This window comes from Camelus dromedarius, chromosome 8 (assembly GCF_036321535.1).
Source record: "Camelus dromedarius isolate mCamDro1 chromosome 8, mCamDro1.pat, whole genome shotgun sequence".
NCBI lineage: Eukaryota > Metazoa > Chordata > Mammalia > Artiodactyla > Camelidae > Camelus > Camelus dromedarius.
In genome coordinates, this window is record NC_087443.1 from 16,003,116 (window position 1) to 16,018,291 (window position 15,176).

Here is a 15,176-nt window from a genome sequence, read left to right on the forward strand (position 1 = left end):
TCTAGAATAAATATATTTTTTCCAGGTAAGCCCAGCTGTTTGTCCCCTGTAAATTGCTCTTTCTCATCCACTGTCACCCACTCTTAGCTGTTCCTCTGGTCCTGCCTCCTCTATGTGTTCCAGACCAGCCACCTTCAGATGTACAGACATATGGAACTCTCTGGTTCTGGTATGTTGGGCAAACAGGATGTGTTGAGTTACAGATGTTTTACTGGTTGTAGGTTGAAGGGGAGAGACAAAATGAGTATCTCACACTGCTATGATGCTGACATCACTCAAAGGGGTAATTTTTAAGAACAGCTTTGTGTTATTTTGTGGCTACTACATCAGAATATATGGTAAAAATCAATTTGGCATAAGTCCTAGAGGTGGTCATCCCAATCAGGGAAAGAAGTGTTTGTGGTGAAACCTTAGTGTCCGTATCCAGACTCTTACACTAATGGAGATAGAACAATCCCCCATGATGGATAATTTTTGCTTATGGGGACTTTAGAAGGCTTAGAAATGATTTTTACACGAGGGAAGGCAGTATACAAAGAAGACAGCATAACCAGGGCAGTCTTGAGATGGAGATACACTTTAGAAGATGCCTTTTGGAAAAGTAACGCTGTTTGCTAATGAGCAAATGAGCTAAAATGAGCTAATGAGTTACAATCTGATGTCTGACCCATCAGAGGCTGATAATGGGTCTCTAGGCTGTTGCACCTTCAGTGTTTCAACTTGGGATCTACAACTGACAACATGAAAAAGACTTTTAAAAAGAAAACCCTGCAAGTAAAGCCTTGCTGGCCAGCAAAATAATCATCTAATGCCTGGAGTCACAGAGGTCTTCCCTAACTGCCTTCTCTGCTCTGGCCTTAAGCTTTGCCAATCTGAAAGCAGGTGTGGTCATCCTGCTCAATGGTAGAACTCTGACAATGTTGAAAAACATCCCTGTGGTGCTATAAGCTAGGGAAATACTATGGATCCTGGAAAAACTGTCTGCATCCCTTGTTACCACGTGAAAGGCTTGTTCTAATGGCCTGTACAACCAAAATTACAGAGGCTGCCTGAACTCTTAGTTTGTGATTCCTGTGGAAGACACAAGGTAGTGGGGAGGGCCACCCATTTCTGGAAGAGTATCCAATCTGGATTTAACCCCTTCTAGAGGATATCTCACCACTATTGACTTTTCAACATTGAGGAAGAATTAGTCTGATTCTATTTTCCTCACTTCTTTCTCGGCACGCATACCTCAGCAAGGCAGTCTTATTAAATACTGCTGTCTTCAGAACTGGATGGTCTCTGGAATACTACCTGGGTATGATGAGGCCAAAAAAGGTGTGTGTTGGGAGGGGGCAGTATATAGACATGTTTTGAAATTTTTGAAAATTCAAGATCTCATCCTGACCCTGATGACACCCTTGGTATAAAGCTGGAAACAATGCTTTTTTTTTCCTCCCTGAAGATATTTATTTACATACCAAAAGGTTAGAGAGAACTCAGGATCCTCCAAGAGAACAAAGGTTTTTATCTCTCCTTTGAAAAGAGGAGGGGGATGAGCTACCTCTCTCTCTTCTATAGAAACATGGCCAGATTCATTTTGTCAGTGTTCTTCACCTGCAACATTAACTTTGCATGCATGTGTAGGACACTTGGCTTCTGTCTCGTTGCACCAAGAGTAACATATTAAGGTATGTCGGAACCACAGTTATTACTTGGCTTTAAGTAAATAATAATTCATCTGTACTGTTCCAGAAACTACATGTATTGTATTTATGATAATATTAACAAAGATAAATATTAAAAACTTAACAGTCTGAAACTTTAAATCTCCACAAAGAGGTAAATTCAGACCCAAATGGTTTCATTGGTAAAATCTTCCAAACATTAAAAGAAATACCAGAATCTTACATAAAATCATTGATAGAATCGAAAAATATGAAACAATGCTCAACTCAACTTATAAAAATGAAAATAATACCGTCTTCAACCCCAAACCTGGAAAGATTACAACAAGGAAAATTACAGGATAACACCTCTATGGACACACACAGAACAATCAAAGTCAGTAATCATAAAACCAATACATTATGGGCAAAGATGATGTATTTCAGAAATATCAGATTGGCTTAACATTTGAAAATTAATTAAGACTATTCACCATAATCACAAAATAAATAAGGAAAGCCATATGATTATCTCAATACATGCAAAAAAAGCATTTGGGAAAATTCAATATTCATTCATAATTTTAAAAAAAAGTCTTAGCAAACAAGGAATGGAAGAAAACTTCCTCAAAAAATAAAGGGCATTTACAGAAATCCTTCAGTTAACATCAAAATTAATGGCAACATACTGAGTGGTTTCTCCCTCAGGTCAGACACAAGACCAAGATGTTCACTCTCACTACTTCTATACAACACTTTCCTGGTGTTCCTAGCCAGTACAGAAGGCAAGGACAAGAAAAATGGTATAAAGGTTGGGAAGGAAGAAGTAGACTTGTCTTATTGATAGATGACAAAACTGTTTATGTAGAAAATTTTTAGAAACCTACAAAACAACTACCAGAATAAGTGAATTAGCAAGATTGCAGGATACAAGGTAAACATGCAAACATCAACTGCTTTTCTATATATTAGCATTAAACAATTAGAGAATAAATAGAGAATATAGTATAAAGTAAAAAAACAGTATAAAATATTTAGGAACATATTTAATGAAAAATTGGCAAGACTGCTAAACTGAAAACCACAGAAACAGGGAGAAATTAAAGACTTAAGTAAAGATCCCATGGTCATGGATTGGAAAACAGCATTGTTGAGATGTCATTTCTCCCTAAAATAAGCAATGCAATCTCAAAAACAAAAAGTCCTAACAGGTGTGTGTTTATGTGTATGTGTGTGTGTATTTGTGTATGTGGAGACTGATGAGCTGATTCTAAAATTTAATGAAAATGAAAAAGACCTATAGCAGCACAGAACTGTCCAGAATGTCTAGAAACATAGGTATCATTTTAATATATTCTGCAGATTAAAGATATTCCTGGCAACATTCTGTATTCATGCTGTAGAACAGCCAAGCAGTCTTGAAGAAAACAGCAAACCTAGAAGGCTAACACTGCCAGACAGCAAGACTTATTAATAAGTTATAATATTATAATAGTGTAAGTGTAGTATTGTCATAAAGATGGATTGATCAGCCAAGTAACAGAACAGAAAGCCCAGAAACATAATCATACATGTATGATCGCCTGATAAATGAGAAAGATAAAACTGCAATTCAGTGGAAGGATAGTCTTTTTAATATGCTTCTGTTCATCAGAAGATATCATTAAGAAAGTTATGACATAGATTAAAAAAGGTATTTTTCAATACATACTATTGACAAAAGACTCATACTCAGAATATATTTTTAAACAACTGTAAATCAATAAGAAAAAGACCAACAATCCAACAATATAATAAAAGTAAATGATCCGAATAATCACTTCACTAAAGGAGATATCCAAAAAGGCAAAAAACATATGAAAAGATGTTCAACATCATTAGTCATCAGACCAATGGAAATTAAGACTTCGTGAGGTAACACACCACAATGACCAGAATGGCTAAAATTTAATTAAACTGACAATACCAAGCGCTAACAGGATGTAATGCAACTGGAACTCTCACACGTGGATGGTGGCAGTATAATTTAGTACAAACATTTTGGAAAACTGCTTAAACTAAATATTACTAAAGCTAAATATGTAACTACTCTATATTCAGCAAGTTTATTTCTGGTTATATATCTAACAAAAATGACATCCTCCAAAAGACATACACAAGAATATTTATGGAAGAGGAAATCAAAGTGGCAGCAGAGGAGAATGCTGAGTTCACCTCCCATGAACACATCAAAAATACATCTATATTTGGAGCAATTCTCACTGAAAACAATCTAAAGACCAGCAGAAAGACTCTTATACAACTAAGGCTGTAAGAAAAGACCCACAGGGAGCTGGGAAGGAAGGGAACAGAAGCAATCAGGTTGGGACCTGCACCCCTAGGAGTGACATTACACAGGTTCAACGATCCTCCCCAGGGAGTGGGCAGTTCAAACCACATACTGGGCACCCCCACCCTGGACCCAACACCAGGAAAACAAGGCCCCTTGGCTGCTATGAACATCAGTGGGACTGGAGAGGGCACTGTGAGAAACATGGGACACCGCTCATGAAGAGCATGTCACACATGCTTGCCTGCTCAAAACAGAAGGTGGAGGAGGCAGACGGAGACTGCCAGAACTCTGGCTGGTTTCCCAGGACTGCCCCCCAAGACCACACCAAGTACCCGCTCCTGCCCCTTTTACTCCATGGCACAGCTCCTCACTAGGGCAAAGGCTGCTGCTGAAGAGAGTGCACACATGGGGGACAGAGCTGGACTGGACCTGACACTACACTGAATGGGATAGGGGGCGTTACTGGTGCTGTCAGGGATGGCAGACCAGGAGCGTCCTCGAACACTGACATGTGCCAGGACAACTACAGTGGGCGCACAGTCCAGCCCCTCCTGCTCCTGTACTGCTTCGTTCTGAGGAATGGAACCAGCCCACCCAACCCTCAGGGCTTCTGCGCTAGCACCTTAAGGCTATGGTAACTACAAGTCAAAAACCTACAATGGTTTTTCTTGTAATAAAAAAATCTCCCAGCAAATAAAGGTCCAAGACTGGATGGCTTCACAGGGAAATTCTACCAAACACATAAAGTAGAACTAATATCTATCCTTCTCACACTATTCTGAAAACTGAAGAGAACGGAACACTCCCAGATTCATTCCACAAGGTGGTAAGTACCCTGATACCAAAACCAGACAAAGACACTATGAAAAAAGAAAATTATAGGCCAATACTTCTGATGAATTTAGATGCAAAAATCTTCAACAAAATATTAGCAAACTGAATACAAAAATATACAAAAAGGATCATACACCATGATCAAGTGGGTAAATTTATTTGAGAGATGCAAGGATGGATCATTATCTGCAGATCAATCAATGTGACACACCACATTAACAAATGGAAGGATAAAAATCACATGATCATCTCAGTAGATGCAGATGAGAGCATCTGATCAAATTCAATATTCACTCATGATAGAAACTCTCATTAGAGTGGGTATAGAGGGAGCATATCTCAACATAATAAAGGCCATTTATGACAAACCCACAGCCAACATCATACTCAATGGTGAAAAGCTGAAAGCCTTCCCATTAAATCCAGGAACAAGACAGGGATGCCCACTATTGCCACTTGTTAACATAGTATTGGAAGCCCTAATCACAGCAATCATAGACGCACGCACACAGAGTAAGAGGTGTCCAAATTGGAGGGTCAGAGGTATAACTGTCATTGTTTGCAGATAATACTCCTAGATATACATCCAAAGAAAACAAAAGCACTAATTGGAAAAGATACATGCACCCCAATGTTCACAGCAGCATTATTTACAATGGCTAAGGCATGGAAACAACACAAGTGCCCACCAACAAATGACTGGATAAAGAACATTTTGGGGGTGTGTGCGTGTGTGTGACTGCGTGCGCACACGCGTGCACAATGGAACATTACTCAGCCATAAAAAATAATAAATTCTGTCTTTTGTATCAATGTGGATGGACCTAGAGAATATTATGCTCTAGTGAAGTGAGTCAGAGAAAGACAAATATTACATGATATCAATTATATGTGGAATCTAAAAAATTATACAAATGAATGTATATGCAAAACAGAAACAGACTCACAGATACAGAAAACAAACTTACGGTAACTAAAGGGGAGACTGAAGCAGAGAAGGACAAATTAGGGCTCTGGTTTAACAAACACAAACTACAATGTATAAAATAGATGAAAAACAAGGATATATTGTATAACACAGGGAATTATAAGCATTATCTTGTAATAACTTTAAATAGAGCACCTGAAACAAATATAATACTTTAAATCAACTATACTTCAAATGAAACAATTTATAACACCCTTTTTCAAATGCTCCAAATTTGAAAATAAATATACTTAAAACAAGTGTGTTTCAAATATGTACCCCAAATGTGTTTCAATAATAAAATGGACAGATAAATTCTGGAATAGTCACAATGGAACACTACACAGCAATACAAAGCAAAAAACTCCAAATATATACAATACACATGTATCTCACAAACATAGTGCTGGTCCAAAGAAGCTAGATACTATATATATATATATGTGTGTATCTGTAGTATATATACACATATGTACATACATACACAGTGCAAATACACATACAGTACATACTGTATGATTGCAGTTATCTGAAGTTAAAAACAGGAAACCTTGATCTGTGATAATAGAAGGGAGAGATGTTATTTACTGGTAAGAGGACACCAGGGAGCCTCCTGGGGTGCTAAAAAAATGTTCCATATGTTAATCTTGATAATGGAAACATGGGTCGGTACATATACAAAATTGTATTTACTTGAACACTTAAACCCTGTGTATTTAACTCTATATACACGTTAAAAAAAAAAAAAGAAGGAAACCATTTGGGTATGAGAGTGACAATAGGAGATACTGGGTGACTCAGTGACTTCGGATATTTGAGTCATGTCAACAAGCTACTTCCAAAGGTCCAGAGCCACTAAAAAGTGACTCCTGAAGACCGTTTCAGTGGCTTTAATCTCTGAACTAACCCTTTGTGATCCAATTTCCTCCTAACCTCCATCTGGCTCCTACTCACACTGACTCACCTGGGACACTCTGGCTTGAGGATTCTTCCTCTAATATCCATGGCTCCTCTCCTTGCTCCAGCTTGAGGATCACTTCTGGCTTAGGGATGCAATACCCTGTAAATGAGAATTGTATCATGAGACAAACTGGATGAGTTTTGGGGCCTTTGAAGGAGGAGGACAGTATACCTCAAAGAGTGTACAATTAAAAATGCTCATTTAATCCTGTTATGGGACAGAGGACAACACATTCTTTCTGGTACCCACAAGGGATAAAATTGTCCTTTACCTCTGAATCCCCAACCTAAACATTATTATATTCTACAAAACTTCCACAGGTAAATAAAAAAGGACATGTGTACTGGGGGTCTACATGGGAAACAAGTGCTACCTACCCACTGAGAGGAGGTGGCTGTAGGTCTCCAGCATCACGTCCCTGTACAGGGCCCTCTGAGCAGGATCCAGCTGCTGCCACTCCTCCCAGGTGAAGCCCACAGTCACATCTCTGAATGACAATGATCCCTAGGAAAACATATTTCTACTCAATCTGAAATGGTCTGAATCAGGTGATGTGGGAAAAAGTGTTTAAATACTAATTTTTTTTTTTTTTTACCATTTTTACTATTGAAAATTGACCAGAAATGTTACAAAGGACCTCTATATAACTTGTTTTGTGTTATACTTTGTGAGTAAAAAAAGAAATCATAGTAGAAATACCACTGGTGAATTAATTTATTACTTAAGGGAAAAATACCTGCATGCCCTCATGTGCCCAGATCTGTCCTAGTTTTTGAGAATTCCAAATTGAATAACATACTCTTCCTGGTCTGAAAGAACTTACTCTTATAATGAAACATACAAAGACATACCCAACATAGGACTTAAAGGACCCACAGCACAAATCTGTGTAACGCAGATAGAGATCATACAGGGGTTCTGTGCAAGTTCACGTGAAAGTGTTAGCACCTTGGATTTGACTGAGCAGATAAAACTTTCAGTGATTAAATATAAATAGCAGTTTCTTTATAAATATATGGCAAAATATCAATGAAAGTTAAGAAGACCTGAAAAAATGTGGTAAGTCAACAGACTGCACAACAGGACAGGAGAGCAGGTCTGAACCTGTGATAAAATAAAGGCTGCAGAGGCAGGGGGAAGAGATTCTGGGGAGGAAAGAAGCTAATCGATTTGAGTTAAATCCTGTTAGAGATCTCCAAATATTTAATCACTCACCTAAATCCCTAAAATTCTTGAGCAATCATCAGTTTTATTTATATCTATCTATAAATTAAATAAAATACTGCCAATTCACATTTGAAGAGAGCTTAATTCTGTTATTTTTCAGATAAAACTGTAAATAGACCAGCTAATATTTTCTTCCCATGCCCAAAGGGATTGACAACATACGATGTGTGCAGAACCACCTTACACACTCCCTTGGGGCCTTGCCTCCTCCCTTCTCCCACCTCCACTCACCGCAGGTCCCTGCTGTGAACAGCAGGAAGCCAATCGTGCAGTGGGAATATACACCTCTGTCCCAGTTATACAAACTAATTGTCACTGAAGAAGCAATGAACCCAGAGTAGGGTGGAGTTGGATTGACTAAATTAAGGGGGGCAGCAGTGAAGATGCTACACAGGGAACTTGCTGAGCAAAGGGAGAGAGGAAGAGTTTACTCCCAGAGGGTCTGCGTGATCTGCCCTGGAGGTTCTGGAAACTTTTGTCAAGTCTGGAGAAACAGGAGGAAGAGCGGTGAAAATGAAACAGATACTAGACATACATACAGGACTCCAAATGTCTTCAAAACATGGAAGTGGAAATACTCATTAAAGGTGAGGCAGATGATTCTGGAGTTCAGGAGATAGGTCTACTATGAAAATAAGGATGTGGGTGAAAATGGCAATGAGACAGACTGAGGAAAGAGATACCAGCACAGAACGTGAGGGAACACCAATATCTGAGTGGCTGGTAGAAAAAAAAAAAAGAAAAATAGGCTATGAAGGCTGAGAAGAAATTTCCTGAAATGTGAGAACACAACCAGATGCAGAGAATAGTGGAAAATAATGAGCACAATTTCACAAATATCTGACATTTCCAATTAAAGATAATGGACTTAAAACACACATCTGCCTCTGATGCCTCCAATAATAGAAGTGGAAGAAACAGTAAGACAAAAAAGTCTGCAAGTAACAGAATACACTAAAAAAGACAATTTCATGTAACTTCTGGATAATATTAGTAAATAGCATCAGACGAAGGAAACTAGAGGCACCATGCCTACAATTTACAGAAACACAGGTAGGCAGAAGCAGCGGCTTCCCACCACAGCCAGAGACCACCAAGCTCTAAGCCTTCAAACCAGGCAGGGGTCAGCACAGGTAGTCGGATGGGTGACTCACTGACAGAATAACCGACTCCCAGGGCACCTTCGCAGCCCCCTACTCTGTGAAGACCCAGCAGTTAGTGAAGACTAAAGCTGATGAGCAGCCATTCTCTAAAGCTGGGACACATTAAAAAAAATTAATAAATCTACATAGTCAGCCCTTCATGTGCCCAGGTTCCACATCCATAGATTCAACCAACTGTGGATTGAAATATTTGGGGAAAAAACTGCAGAAAGTTCCAAAAGCAAAACTGAATTTGCCACACACCAGCAATTACTTACGTAGAATTTACATTGTATTTACAACTATTTACATAGTATTTACATTGTGTGAGGTATTAGAGTAATCTAGAGACTATATAAAGTATGTGGGAGGGTCTACCATAAAGAAGGCATGAATATACAATGGGGGAAATATAGCTTCTTCAATAAATGGTGCTGGGAGAGCCGCAGAGCTCCATGCAAAAGAGTCAAACTGGACTACTTTCTCACACCACATACAAAAATAAACTCAAAATGGATTAAAGACCTAAATGTAAGACCTGAAACCACAAAATTTCTACAAGAAAACACAGGCAGTACACTCTCTGACATCAGTCTTAGCAATATGTTTTGGATGTGTCTGCTTGGGCAAGGGAAACAAAAGCAAAAATTAACAGCTGGGACTACATCAAACTAAAAAGCTTTTGTACACTGAAGGAAATTATCAACAAAATGAAAAGGCTGCCTACTGAATGGGAGAAGACTTTGCAAAAGATGTATCCAACAAGAGGTTAATATCTAAAATATACAAAGAACTCACACAACTTGACAGTCATAAAAAAAAAAAAATTAAAAATGGACAAGTGACTGAACAGACATTGTTCCAAAGACATACAGATGGCCAACAGGCACGTGAAAAGATGCTCTACATCATTAATTATCAGAGAAATGCAAATCAAAACCACAAAATACCACCTCACACAGTCAGATGACTATTATCAAAAGACAACAAATAACAAGTGTTGGCAAGGATGTGGAGAAAACGGAACCTTCATACAGTGTTGGTGGTAATGTAAATTAGCGCAGCCAACGTGGAAAATAGTATGAATACTTCTCAAAAAATGAAAAACAGAACTACCGTACAACCCAACAATTCCACTTTTTGCTATTTATCTGAAGAAAATGAAAACATTAATTTGAAAAGGTACTTGTATCCCTGTGTTCACTGCAGCATTACTCACAATAGCCAAGATACGGAAGCAACCTAAGCGTCCATCAACAGATGACTGGATAAAGAAGATATGGTATATATCTATGTATACATATACACAAAATGGAATATTCCTCAGCCATAAAAAAGAATGAAATTTTGCTATTTATGACAACATGGATGGACCTAAAAAGTATTGTACTAAGAGAAATAAATCAAAGACAAATACTATATGATTGCATTATATGTGGAAACTGAAAAACAAAACAAATGAACAAATATAACCAAACAGAAACATAGTCATAGATACAGAGAACAGGAGGGTGCCAGAGGGGAGGGTGGTGGGGTATGGAGAGAAACAGGTGAGGGATATTAAAGAGGCAAAAACTTGCAGTTTACAAGATAAATGAGTCACAGGTGAAAAAAGAACAGTATAGGGAATACAGTCAATAATTATATAATATCTTTGTAGCAGATGATAACTAGACTTATTATGGTGATTATTTTGAAATGTACATAGAATGACTATGTTGTGTACCAAGAACACAGTTCTACAGGACAATTATACTTCAAAAACAAGCAAACAAACTCATAGAAAAAGAGATCTGATTTGTGGCTACCAGAGGTAGGGTATGGAGGCAGGAGGAGAAGGAATTAGATGAAGGTAAATAAAAGGTACTAACGTTCAGTTATAAGATAAGTACTAGGGATGTAATGTACAACATGATAGATAATTAACATTGCTGTATGTTAATAAATGATCATCGTTAAGAGTAGTAAATCCTTAGAGTTCTCAGCACAAAGAAAAAAAAATTTCTATTTCTTTAACGTTGTATCTATATGAGATGATGAATGTTCATTTTGCCTACTGCAGTAATCATTTCATGACGAAAGTCAAATCATTATGTTGCACACCTTGAACTTATACAGTGCCACATGTCAATTTTATCTCAATAAAACTGAAAAAACATTAAAAAAAATCAAACAGGATGTGAATACGTTTTATGCAAATACTACATACACCATTTTATGTAAGGGAATTGAGTGTCTACAGATTCTGGTATCCATGGGTGGTCCTGGAGCCAATCTCCTGCAGATACCAAGGGATGACTGTATATGAACAATACAGACAGTTCTGCCCAAAGTGAAGCCAACTAAGAAATGCAGCTTCTCACACTTCAATCCTCCATAACAGCATGTATTTCTTTTAAAGCAACTACTTAATGAAACAGATCTTAGTGCTCTAATTTCAGGATATACCATTCTCCATTTCAAGAACTGAAGGGGGAACCTCCTGCTTGCTTGCCTGACTCCTTTCCGCCTGGCCTGAAGGAGAGTCCTCCCATGTCCATCCCCTACCCACTCACCTACAGAACCTTCTGGTGAGAGTCTGTGGTAAGATACATCCATATCTGCATCCTTATCTACCAAGTCACCTGTGCTAATCAAACTAGATCTTCAGAGAAAAACAGGAGAGAAAAATGATGGTTTATCAAACAAGAAGGGAAAACCAAAACATTAAAAGTAAGCCACCAGAATGAACAGAATGACTGAAGAATAAGGGGGGAAGTACAAAAATATGGGAAAGTTTTGAAACATTCTAAATAGAATCCTCAAATATGTTCAGGAGAATATTGCTTCTCCATAAAGTGAGAATAGTTGGCTATTAGAATTCATCACAGAGAGGAGTCAAGATGGTGGAGTAGTAGGACCATGAGCTCGCCTCTCCTCATGACTACAGCAAAACCACAACTGACTGCTAAACAACCACTGGGGGAAAAAAAAAGATTGGAACCTAGTAAAAAAAGATCTTCAACTGGAAACATAAAGACAGAACCACAAAGGGACAGCAGGAAGGGCATGCTTGTATAATTGGGGCCTCATACCCACCAAGTGGGCAACCCACAAACAGAAGAATAATTAAGTTGCAGAGGCCATTCCACAGGAGTGAGCATTCTGAGCCCCACATTATGATCCATAAACCAGGGTTCTGGCATTGGGAGGAGAAGACCCCAGGACATCTGGTTTTGAAGGCCAGCAGGACTTAACTTCAGGATCCCCATGGGAGTGGAGGAAACAGACACTTCATTCTCCTGGAAAACACACACACAATCTCATGTGTGCCAGGTCCAAGGGCAGAGGCAGTGATTTCATAGGAATCTGGGCCAGACCTGCCTGCTGGTTTTGCAAGGTCTCCAGGGGAGGTAGGGGATGGCTGCAGATCACCCAGGGGACATAAAAGCTGGTGGTGAACATTCCAGGAGTGTTCATCTACATGAGCTTTCCTAGAGGCTGTCATCTTGAAGGGGCCATCAGCACCAAGACCTAGGCCCACCCATCAGCAGACTTCCTGAGCCATAAACACCTCTAGACATGCCCCTAAACAGGGTCCTAACCACCAGAGGTCCAGGACCAAGTTTCACCCAGCAGAGGGCAGGCACTGACTCCTTCTGCCAAGAAACCTGCGTAAGCCTCTAGCTCAGCTTCATCCAACAGGGGGCAGGCACCAGAAGTAAGAAAGCAGCAAACCCAAAGCCTGTGGAAGGAATCCACAAACACAGGCCAGACTCTACCGTGGGACCAGCTGGACTCTGGCCCTTGGGTGACAAGAGAAGAATGTACTGCTGGGACACACAGTATGTCTCCCACAGAGGGTCACTTCTCCAAGGTTGAGAAACATAACTAACCCACCTAAAAATGCAAATAGAAAGATGGAAAGTATGAGGAAGCAGAGAAATATTATCCAGGCCAACACACAAGACAAAATTCCAGAAAAAGAAATAAGTGATGAGTAGATAGGCAATCTATCCAAGAAAGAGTTTAGACTAATGATGGTGAAGCTGTTCAGAGACTCAGGAGTACAATGCACTGGGGGACGTTTCAGCAAAGAGTCAGAAAATATAAATACCCAAAGTTGAAGAATAAAATTACTGAAATTAATAACACACTAGAAGGAACCAAGAATAGACTAAATGAGGCAGAAGAACAGATCAGTGAGCTAGAATACAGGTTAGTGGAATTCACGACTACAGAACAGAAAAAAGGGAAAAGAATGAAAAGAAGTGAAGATAGTTTAAGGGAACTCTGAAACAACATGAAGTGCATTAATGTTCACATTATAGTGGTCCCAGAAAGAGAAGGGAGAGAAAAAGGACCTCAGAGAATTTTTGGAGAGATAATAACCAAAAACTTCCCTAACTTGGGAAAGGTAACAGTCACCCAAGTCCAGGAAGCACAGAGAGTACCACATAAAATCAGCCCAAGAGGAACACACAAGGCACATAGTAATCAAACTGATAAAAATTAAGGATAAGGAGAAAATATTAAAATCAGCAAGAGAAAAGCAAAAAATAACATACAAGGGAACTCCCATAAGGTTAACAGCTGATTTTTCAGCAGAAACTGCAGGCCAGAAGGGAGTGGCACGATATATTTAAAGTGATGAAAGGAGAAAACTTACAACCAAGAATACTCTATTCAGCAAGGCTCTCATTCAGATTTGATGGAGAAATTAAAAGCTTCACAGATAAGAAAAAGCTAGAAGAATTCAGCACCACCAAACCAGCTTTACAACAAATGTTAAAGAAATTTCTCTAGTCATCAACCACAAGAAAACAGAGTAAGAGGGAAAAAAAGACCTACAAAATAAAACCAAAACAATTAACAAAATGGCAGTAAGAATATACAATGTAAATAGATTAACCACTCCAACCAAGACATAGACTGGCTGAATGGATACAAAAACGAGACCCATATCTTTTGTGGTTCCTTATAAATTTTGCAATTGTTTGTTCTAGGTATGTGAAGAGTCTTGTATTTTGATGGGGGTTGCACTGGATTTGTGGATTGCTTTGGTTAGTGTGGCCATTTTGATAGTGTTGATTCTTCCAATCCAAGAGCACAAGAACTCTTTCCATTTCTTTGTGTCATTTTGATTTTTGGAGTACAGGTACCTCTTTGGTTAAGTTTATTTCTAGGTATTTTGATATTTTTGATGTAACAGAAATGTTTATGCCAGTTATAAAATTCTGGGTTTTGAAGTGAAAAAAAAAGTGAATGAAGGGCCACAAATGGCAAAATACCCTTCTTTCTTATGGGTGAGCTGTATTCCATTATATATATGTGTGTATGTATGTGTGTCTATATACACACACACACACATATATACACACACACACACACACACACATATACTGTATCTTCATTATCTATTCAACTACTGATGTGCACTTAAGATGCTTCCATATCTTGGCAATTATAATAATGTTGCTGTTAATAGCAGGGTGTATGTATCTTGTTGAATTAATTCTTATTTTGTGGTAGGCTTCATTCCTTTGATAACTATGTAAGTTTAAAAAGCTTGCCAGTCTGAAAAGGCTACAAACTATATGATTCCAACCAAATGACATTCTGGAAAAGGCACAGCTATAGGAACAATAAAAAGATCGTAGTTTCCAGAGGTTTGGGGAGAGGGAGGGAGGAAGGAATGAACAGATGGAGTACAAGGGATTTTTAGGGCAATGAAATTATTCTGTATGATACTATAGTGGTGGCTATACATCATTATGCATTTGTCAAAACCCATAGAATGTATAACATCAAGAGTGAACTCTAATGTAAACTATGGATTTTGGTTGATAATAATGTGTCCATGTTGGTTCTTCGATGGTACCAAATATGCCACACTGATGAGTGATGTTGAGGGTAGGGGAGTATTTATGTGTGGGTGGGGAGGGCTATGTGCGAATTCTTTGTATTTTCTGTTCAATTCTGCTGTGAACCTGAAACTGCTCTAAAAAAATAAAGCCTATTAATAAATCAAAAAAAAAAAAAAAAAAAAAAACAAGACCCATATATATGCTCTCTGTAAGAGCTA

The 15,176-nt window shown here is 38.5% G+C and overlaps 1 protein-coding gene across 6 annotated transcripts in view; it reads right to left on the reverse strand.

Annotated features, from left to right (window-relative positions):
• ZNF37A (zinc finger protein 37A) overlaps positions 1-15,176 on the reverse strand; it is a 48,732-nt gene that overhangs the window by 6,924 nt on the left and 26,632 nt on the right. For 4 of the 6 annotated variants that reach the window (XM_064487909.1, XM_064487908.1, XM_064487907.1 and 1 more), the window contains exons 3-4: positions 7,121-7,247; positions 6,747-6,842 (exon numbers count right to left, since the gene is read on the reverse strand). In XM_064487909.1, coding sequence (XP_064343979.1) covers positions 6,747-6,842; positions 7,121-7,247 — 223 coding nt within the window. The remainder of the gene's footprint in view (positions 1-6,746; positions 6,843-7,120; positions 7,248-15,176) is intronic. The other 2 variants (XM_064487912.1, XM_064487911.1) reach the window with 1 other exon arrangement.